General features: G+C 43.5%; 1 protein-coding gene across 3 annotated transcripts in view; it reads left to right on the top strand.

Moving 5' to 3' along the window:
- The first annotated feature begins 318 nt into the window (after positions 1-318).
- The window catches only part of LOC144126058 (uncharacterized), a 46,020-nt gene continuing 36,535 nt past the window's right edge, over positions 319-9,803 (top strand). For all 3 annotated transcript variants that reach the window (XM_077659963.1, XM_077659962.1, XM_077659964.1), the window contains exons 1-6: positions 319-534; positions 647-760; positions 1,048-1,127; positions 3,262-3,314; positions 4,554-4,714; positions 7,894-7,980. In XM_077659963.1, the coding sequence (XP_077516089.1) occupies positions 454-534; positions 647-760; positions 1,048-1,127; positions 3,262-3,314; positions 4,554-4,714; positions 7,894-7,980 (576 nt within the window). In that variant the 5' untranslated portion in view covers positions 319-453. The remainder of the gene's footprint in view (positions 535-646; positions 761-1,047; positions 1,128-3,261; positions 3,315-4,553; positions 4,715-7,893; positions 7,981-9,803) is intronic.

Genomic DNA, 9,803 nt, shown 5'->3' with positions numbered 1-9,803 from the left:
TGAACAAAACTCTGAATAAGAATGCATTGACGACACAGTGTCGTGGCACCAACGTGTACGTCGCTGATTAATAGACGGTTCATTGGGCTGAAACTCGTCACCAACATGCATAATGAACTTAATCACCGCTTTTTGAATTCTAGTGTTCGCAGAAACAACATCCTTGCTATTTGGAATGTTCGCACAATGTAGAATAACAGAATGTGCTCATTTTTGACGCGTATCTTAGCTCCAAACCACTGCGATTGCACGCGCCGCGCAGAGTGATCGCCGACTCGCCGCTTCAGGAAGAGGCCGCATGGCGCCACCACCGTCGCTGAAACGACCGAATAGGCTTAATGAACAAATGGGCTCGTGTGCCGAGCTGACTCAGGTACAGCTGAAGCTTTTTATTAGTTTGGTCAGAGAGCCTTCCTTTCTTGAGGGGTTTTGTTGTGCGACCAAGGGACCAAGATGAGCAGAAGTTGCCTAGAGGTTGCGGCAGAGGCTGCCGAAAGAGTGAATGCCATGCTTGTTGCCAAAGGAAAGCTGAAGGTAAGATCGTCGTTGTATTATGTCCTGAAATAGTCGGCTTGCGTTATTGTGTTGTGAACGTATGTTGTGCTGTCTTTAAGTTCAGTGATTAACTATCTGCTTGCTTGTGCAGATCAACGGCGTAACGGGCCGTAGTTCGGGAGACTTGTTTACAACTGAAGTGGAGATTAATGATGCTCCACTGGCAGCGCGCAACGTCTTGACCAAAGGGATCTTCCAAGAAGAGGTGAGGACTTCTTCAGATCAGCATTGCACCGCTGCGTATGGTAAAGCTCGCAAGCGGTTAAGTGAAGCTGTTTGTTGATATATCTCCGAAGGGCTTTGTTACACTTAACCAATAACATAAACACATAACAGTGCACGGCGCGATCAGCATGTGGAATTCGTTGTAGTGAGGTCCCAAGTGCCTGCTTGACATGTTCCATACATCAGGATATATGCTTGCCATCACTTAAGTCCCTACGTACAAACGTCGTCTCCATGATCTGAGTATCAAGTGAACCATTTTTGCAGATATGCCGTTCGACGGGGGCAGTTATGTCTACAAGAGGTCGCTACATGGGAGCGATGGAAAAATTGAATGCCGGATCAGGGTGAGAAGTTGCCGTCTTTTTTTTATTTTGCTGTTGATAACCTGTGTCACCGGTGGCTTTTATCTAGTTATTTCAGCTGTTATGAAGGATGTAATTAGAAAGTTCATTTTCTGCATTGTTGAGGGCGGCTGAATATCGTACGGAGTAGTAGAACCACGGCTTGCACTTAACAACAATGACTGACTTTTGGGATAGGTCTTTGATTACACTGTCCTGCTGCCAGTACTTGCTTTATAAAAATAATGGCTTTGTAGTAACCCTATGTTACCTTTATGGTGGTAGAATTTGTTGGCTGCTGTGGCAGTTCTGCAAACATGTTGGAAAAACTATTGTTTCCTTTTAATGGCATCTTGCTTCAGCCAACCAGTCCAGAAAGTAGCCAACAGTGCAAAACAAAATAATCACGAAGTACATAATCACACGACTTGGAACTAGCTTGCATTTTGATAATTTTTGAAGCTTTGGATACTGCATTTGCTACTTTAAATGAATGCACCTCCATAATGCTATGTGCTGCAAATCTTCAACTCTGTGGAAAACTGGGCACACAGAAAGCATTGTTTACTTAAAAACTGCTTGCGCATGTGGCTGTTGAGTTCTGTTGTGGCATTGTGTGTTAGTGTACAGTGAGCAGTGCATCAAAAGTAACAGTGTAAGCTCGACAATGTGGACTTTCAAAATCCACTTGTTCACTCCTGTAAGGGACCCGGGCCTACCTACTTGTACTTTGTCAACGACACATGTGCATGCATGCTGTTGCTTGGTAGTGCTACATGGATAGGTGCAGGAAGAGTCGCTTGGAACCGGTGCTGCATTCACAACTATACTTTGTTATGGAGAACTATGCACTATAAATAGCTGTCACCAGTGCGGTAGTAGCTGCAAAATTGGAGGATGAGGGGCACTGCATAAATTTGTGCATTGTTCTCATCTGCTTATTACCACCTGCTGTGACCTACACCACGGAGGCTGTTATATAGGGCACTGTCATGGTACATGTGATGCTACACGCAAGCCATCTATATTGAAATTCAGATCCAGGCCCACACAAATATCAAACAAAACAGGAGACATGCCAACAAAGGTTACTAGCAAGGCAGCGAATGTGAAAAAATGGGTTTTGTTTGGGACCAGATTGAGACATTGTGCTCTGTGTGGAGGTTTAGTATTATGATTGAAGTGATGTTGGCCTGACTCGTGTAATGTACCCATGTCAAGCGCGAAATAAGTGCACTTACGGGGCGTGTGCTTCAGCCCCTCAAGTGCACTTTACACTGTGTGGTGCTAAACGGGAAAGCAGTGTGTGCTCGTAGATATAAAAATGGCGGCTGGCTTAAATACGACATTTTTAGAAATGACCATCTGTAAGCGTAACCATCAGAATTACGCTCATTTAGAGCAGTAGAACTCATAAAAATGTATATAACTTAATATTCGGCCATGACTGCATTAATTTTTTTTTATGGCAGTAATGTAGCAAGTCAATTTCCTAGCACATCCAGAATACAGACAACAATCAACATGGCAGACTAGAGCGTGTTTTAGTGATGTGTTGTTTTGCTGGTCACTGTCATTAAGTCATTGCACAAATAAAAATATATGTAACAGGTAAAAGCAACTTATATGCACATTTTGTTATGTATTACATTTTATGCCCCGAATATCACTGCCATCAAAGCTATGTACTCGGCCCTCAAAGTCTGTTCTGTAAATGTACTCCGACCTGAGTGTGCACTTGGGCGAGTGCACTTATGTTACGCTCTTTAACTGTGCTAGAGTGCACTTTTAGCAAGTGACACTCTTCATAAGTGCACTTTATTTTGTGTGCTTGACAGGGGTTAAGATTTATTCATGTTATTATTGATGAAGGTTGATTGCGTCCCGGTTTAGTGTTGGTTGATTTTTGAGCGAAATGCCTAGTTCTTCAAAGACTGGCGAAAGTACACATTCATTCTTTGCATTGTTCTGCAGTGTGCATTTGTACATGCATGATCGCAGTGCCTCTGATTATAGTTTGGCACGCTTATATTTTTTGCAATCTGGGCTGCATGCCTAGCTTTTGCAAGCTCATCATTATACTGTATCTCAGGTTGCTGTAATGAGGAAATACATTCCTATTTTCTTACTGTTACAGAGACAGAGCTCTTTATCTGCATATTCAAGCACCGACAGTGGATGCAATTGAAAGTGAGTGCAGCTTGGGATTTCCTTGACTAGTATTTCTGCAGTAAAGAAAATTTGCCCTAATAAGGGACATGGCATGACTGTTTTGCTTAAGTAGGTCAGTCAGGAAGGTTCGTAGCCTTATGTGATATCCAAGTAAGGATAGTAAAATAATACTGCTTTCACACAGGCAATCTCAATGCTCACTGAGTCAATGGCCATGTAAATTTTCGTGGGCCATTCAGATGCAGTACTGCCACACGGCGAATTTCGATGATCATTAAGTAGTAAGCGTGCGTTCCAACAGGTGGTGCTTGGCGCAGCAACACTGAGAAAAAGTACAAAGTGAAGCAGACTTAAACGAGCCGAATGTTGTAAGTGCTATTTTTAATTGAAACTTTGTTTGCAAAAGTCTATTCAAATACTTCATAATTAGGCACAATCTAGAGACAGTGATGCCGGGGTGACGATGGGCAGCGATGCGCACTTCATTTCAGAAGCATTCACTTTTTACTTGCGCAGCTGGCACAGATCAGTGACCGCCTTTGTCGTGTAGATATTTCCTGTCGTTGTGGCATTTGTCGGGAACCTGTTGGCTTTGGTTGTCACAAAGAGGCAGAAGCGGCTGAGACGCAGTGGAACACCGCAATGCCACACAAGAAGAACAGCTTTGATTCGTTTACGTGTGACCACCAGATGTTCTGCGGAATGGTCATTTTGGCTACCGAATAAAAATCAGTTTATGAACCGGCGAATGTCTAAAATTTTGTCATTAAATCAGAGAGATTTTTCTTTATTTTGTTTTATTTCTTGTATTTTCAACGTATGGTGAGTGTGAGGCTGTTCTCAGTGGCCCTTGAAATTCCAATGGCCATTCACAAACCTCCATTGAGTTGATGTCTACTTCAGTGGTCAGTGGAAACTGCGTGTGGCACTGGCCGATCCCCATTGAGTTCGATGTCCATTGACTCAATGAGCATTAAAACTGCCAATGTGACACAGGTGTAAAGCATATTTTCATTGCTGTGAAAGCAGGAAGAGTGATGCTTGTTTGACCACTCTCTGGAGTATCTGTAGAAAGAGTTCTGAAAAACCTTGGTTAGACTGTTCCAGAGAGTGGTTTGCAATCAGTGCAAAGTAAGGAACCTAAATTCGGCTGACATGCTTTGACATCCTACTGATTTTGTTATCAAAGCTGCTGTTTATGAAATCGGTTTTTCCTTTCCACTTTAATATTGCTGGATGATCTGTGCAATCCTTCAGAGGCCATGGGACGGATCAGCGTGGTGATTCGGGAGCACACCAAGGATGATCCCAATTTTGCCGTTACGGACTCGACTGCGGAGCTTGTACAGCAGCAGCTCGCCGAATCGAATGCTATGGCAGCTGCTGCACTCAGTCTTCTAACTGCCCAGGCTGCTGGGGTGAGGCTCTTGTGAAAGCACTGCTATTTTTTCTTTTATTTATTTTTTTAATTCACGTACTCTAAAGGCCCTTTTTGGAAATTACATAAGGGGGTGTACAGTCACAAATAAATGATAATATTCCACAATTAATTATACTGGCGCAAAACAAATCCAAGAGCACAGACGGGATGGATATAGGGGAAAATTCAAAGTTGAGCGTACACAGGAATGGAGCCTTCCTACTCAGAATTTATTTGTGAAGAACACTTCAGTTTTTGTGCAACGTTGTCATGGTCTAATGTGAAAGCAATATCACCTGGTAGCTTGTTCCAATGATGTATGACAAGGAACAATGGTGATTTAGAAGAACTTTTTGTTGGGCTAGATGGTGCAAAGAAGTGCAAAGAAGTGCAGACATGCAAAGAAGTTAATGAATTGCTGCATTGGGGTGGTATACCAGATACCGCTGTCATGCGGGTAGGTCTATGTGGGCCAAACAGGGCGGTGCATCAATGAAACGGCAGGTGAGCACGCGCGCCTTTCACGCCTTTCACGGCGGCAGAGAGCGATTTGGTTGTGACAGTGATGCCCACTCGCATATACACTCGGCCGCGGAAACAAACCTTCGGTTGAAAAATAATCTTCACAGTATTGCTGGCGTTAATTTTAGTCCGAAAAATTACTCCACAAAGTCTAAAATATTGGTTGTGAAAATGTACTGGTTCGTATGAGATGCGTGACGGTTCCTCAGCGAAGCTTGAAATATTGTGCAAGTCCGAATTATTGGAGTCTGAAAAATCGGTCGGCTCCTGTATACACTAAGGAGTTGCACTAAAGGTACTGTGAAAAAAATCATTGAGTTACCAATGTTTCAGGCAAAGTCATAGCAAATAAGACAGTAAGAAATCTCGGAAGTGGACAGCTTTCAAGGATCAACAACCTGGAGGAAAAGAGTGCACTGTGAAAAAGCACTAAGGAAGAAAGGACAGCCATGGCACTCAACAAAACTTGGCACAACTGGTGTCCTGTCCTCCTTCATTCTCACTCCCTTCCTCAGTACTGCGCTGAGTGTTTTGAGTGCCCTCGAGCGGCAGAACATTTGCCGCAGGGTAGATGCCAGTCCTGCAAAAAGTGTCAACCATGGCTTCATGAGATAAAGATTTTACGTAAAAACAAAGATTCTAGGGCAAGGGAACTACTGGAGGCATTTAATATCAGGAAGAGAGGTGCATATTGTGTTAGCAATATGTCTGTGAATCTATACAAATCGGAGATGGCATATCTTGAACGGTTCGGTTGATAGTGGTGTGTGTGAACTGGTATCTGCACGTGATCTGGTTTTTCCTTATATTTGCTGTGCTGCCAGTGAATAAAGTTAGATGAAGTTTAGCGCTAGTCCTGTGTGCCCCTTTCTTGTGTTCGTCTTGGTTGCGCTACAGTTCTTTTGTTACGAACAATGGCAGTGGTGAACAATGGAACATTGGTGGTGGGACGGGTGGTGGTTGGAAGGGGGAGCTGGTTTGTTGGTGCTTTTTTTTGATACAATGAAGAAGGACAGGACATCAGTTGTGCCAAGTTTTGTTGAGTGCCATGGCTGTGCTTTCTTCCTTAGTGCTTTTTCACAGTGCACTCTTTTCCTCCAGGTTGTTGATTCTTGAAAGCTGTCCACTTCTGAGATTTCTTACTGTCTTATTTGCTTTGGCTTTGCCTGAAACATTGGTAACTCACTGTTTTTTTTCACAGTATCTTTAGTGCAACTCCTGAGTGTATACAGGAGCCGACCGATTTTTCGGACTCCAATAATTCGGACTTGCACAATATTTCAAACTTCGCTGAGAAACCGTCACGCATCTCATACAAACCTGTACATTTTCACACCCAATATTTTAGACTTTGTGGAGTAATTTTTCGGACTGAAATTAATGCCAGCAATAATGTGAAGATCATTTTTCAACCGAAGGTTTGTTTCCGCGGCCGAATGTATACGCGAGTGGGCATCACTGTCACAACCAACTCGCTCTCTGCCGCCGTGAAAGGCGCCATATTGGATTTTAATGGAGTCAGCAGGCGCATGGAGGGCGGAAAAGTTAATTTTTTGAAGTTCATGGATTTTTCAGGCTATTTGATTATTTCGACTATTTCCCGGGTCCCGCCGAGTCTGAAAAATCGGTCGGCGACTGTGTCTCACCTCTTTGCTTATTGCTCTTCAGCTTATTAGTAACACTGTTGATGTTACTAATAATCTGATTGCTAGCAGACTGTAGCCTGGGGTAAACAATGCGATGTCAAAGAGTGTGGCCCGATGGGCAAAGTTGTCTTCGTTCGCTTCTAAACCGGATTCGCTTGTGACGATCACTCCCTTGCTGCCTTTCTTCTCTCTATTAGAGACTTCTTGGTGTGCATCGCAGCCTTTTTTCTGATTACAGCGTTTTAATATGCTGCATGTTTTGTCATTGGACTAGAAACACATGGGCTGATGACATCGGCCAGAAGAGGTCTACTGGATGCTTCTCGTGCTGCGCAGGCAGCGGCGACACTCTGACTAGTTGTTAAAGGAACACTGAGGACTAATACACGTTAGCCTATATCAATAGGGTGCCGTGTTCTAATCACAAAGAGAGCACTCTTACCTAAAACAAAGCTGCTATAAGCTGAAAAATTAGAAAAATTAATACGAGTGTCGCTGTTACCAGCCAATTTCACAAGTAAAATGCGTGCATTGACGCCGATTTTCAAGTGTGGGTTTCAGAGGCCGAGCTACACCGCCATTCACTTAAAAACGGTGGCAGCTTGTTCTCTTCAGAAAGGACATTATGAGTATGAATCGAATGGCAAGACGATTTCTTTGTTCAATTTTCTCGGTTATAAATGCATCTTTTGCTGTTGGACAAATGTCAACACAGCCAGAAAGTGAGGGAGAACCAATTTTTACTGATAACAATAATTGGATGGAGTTGTCCTCAGTATACCTTTTAAAGTTGACCGCAGTTTTGTTGAGTGCAGTGGTAGAGACTGAAGCCCTGCATGCATTTGCACAGATTTTCATGTTTGCATCTTTCATTCTGCTTCGTTTTTGAATAATTTGAAAACCCACTTAATTAGAATATTTTACATGATCTGATGGGCTTTGAAGTAGCGAGGTTGCCTGCTTTGTTGAGTTGTTGCTTACATGTCATTATGTGCTTGCTTTTACCCAGCATCACTATATTCAGGACAAGATTTTTGTGGGCCTCGAACATGCACCAGCGACCTATCAAGTACGGGAGAGGATTCTTGGTCCTGCGGTGAGCCTCTTGGATTTCTTTGATTACATCGATTTTGTGTAGGTGCAGTATAGCGCTTACCATTTGTTTATTCGAACAGTGTCTGGCTGCTTGTGCTTGTTCTTTTATGTGGGTTGTGTGTGTGTGCTTGGTGCAGGTTTGGCATTTCACAGAACTGTAATCTGAATGTGTAAGAAAGATAAAGTTTGGTATACAGTAGAATCTCGACGATACGATCATTTAAAACGAACGAAATTCATACGTAAAAGCACAGGAAAGGCATTCACACATATCTCTTCATGGCTGATGGGATTTAGTTACAGCCATGTAGCCACAGCTCATTAATCGTGTTGTGTACAGCACGACTGGCAATTGCAAGGTTGGTGATATGCGAGCCGCGCGCTGCCACTCACTGCTTACGGTGCGTACCACACTAGCAATCGCAATGTTAGCAACATAATGGCGCCCTTTAGCGCTTGAGAGTGCAGCCAAAGCTCCTATGTTTGTATCATCCACAGTGGCATAGGAGAATGTTCAAAATATCCGAATTTATACACATTGTACACAGTGTACTCCGGCCAGGGAATTTCACGAATTCGTATTCGAAAATGCGTATCATTGAGATTCTACAGTACGTGAATTATATTACGCCTTGGAATCTAAAGGTAGTCTGGATTAGATAGGCCTGTTTAATTTAGTGACTGAGCCTCCTTGGAATAATTACCAAGCATGGCAGTTGTGATTTTTCATTTCCATTTGTGGATTAACTTTCAAGCATCTCTCGACAGCATTGAGAAACTGTGCCAGTCAGTCCTGCTTCTTCACTTGTAGAACAGACATACTGAGCTTTGTGCGTTTAGGACACTGTCTTGTTCACTGCTGGTGAGACCCGTGATAGTTTTCAGCATTATTATATTCACTGCATTTTATTGATTGGTTCGATTTGGTAGGCATAATACAGTAAAAGGTCTTTAATTCGAACTTCAAAGGACTAGAAAAAGTGTTATAATTATCGAATGACCCTTTAAAAACTAAAAAGAACCGCTTGCATCACGGCAGGTTTACTTGGTGGAAGACTGGGCAATGGCTGCTTGCTTTTGGGATGAGAATGGCACGACAGTGCTTATTTTACACATTTCCATCAGTGCTGCATTATGTGCATATGTTGGGAGCATCAAAGCTAAACTGCTGCAAAGTAGAAAGGGCATCCCCTGCATCCTTCACTGTGCGATGCAGTTGTTACTGCGTCACACCGCTCATAAGTGGCAGCATTGCATGTGAGGATTCTTCACTGCGCAAGCAGCGAATGGCATCACTGGAAGAATGCAGGAACACGCGGATGCAAACGATCAGCGGTGCCTAAGTGGTGAGAAAAAGTGGTGAGGCCAGCGACTCACCAAACAGTGCCCAAAACGGCATGCAGCTAGGCTCGTTAGGCTGGCTAATGCGAGGTCGTGCGTGTCTCAGAGAAGCAAAACCGAAACTACGCGGTCTGACTGTTGTTGGAGATGGGGCCGTCCGTTCATCATCACGCCTGCTGTTGCTTGCACGTCAGAGATATGTGAGCAACTCTGCACCATGGAATTCAGGTTTGAGTAGGGCTGTTTGGATGATTGCTTGCCGCAGTCACTTCTGGACACGGCCTCCCTTCGGTAGCCTGTTCAAATTAACTGGTGCGAGTCTTGCAGCATCTGAATTAGCGAGCGTCGAACATCATAAACTTACAGGACGTTGGCTGGGACCATGCCGGTGGTTTGAATTATCCAGAGTATTGAATTAATTAGGGTCGAATTAATGAGATTTTACTGTAGCAAGGGGCACATTGCAGGCCTTTGCTGGCCTTC

This window comes from Amblyomma americanum, chromosome 3, assembly GCF_052857255.1.
Source record: "Amblyomma americanum isolate KBUSLIRL-KWMA chromosome 3, ASM5285725v1, whole genome shotgun sequence".
In the NCBI taxonomy this organism is placed as follows: Eukaryota; Metazoa; Arthropoda; class Arachnida; order Ixodida; family Ixodidae; genus Amblyomma; species Amblyomma americanum.
The sequence above is the reverse complement of the archived record's forward strand: the minus strand, read 5'-3'. Positions and strand labels throughout refer to the sequence as shown.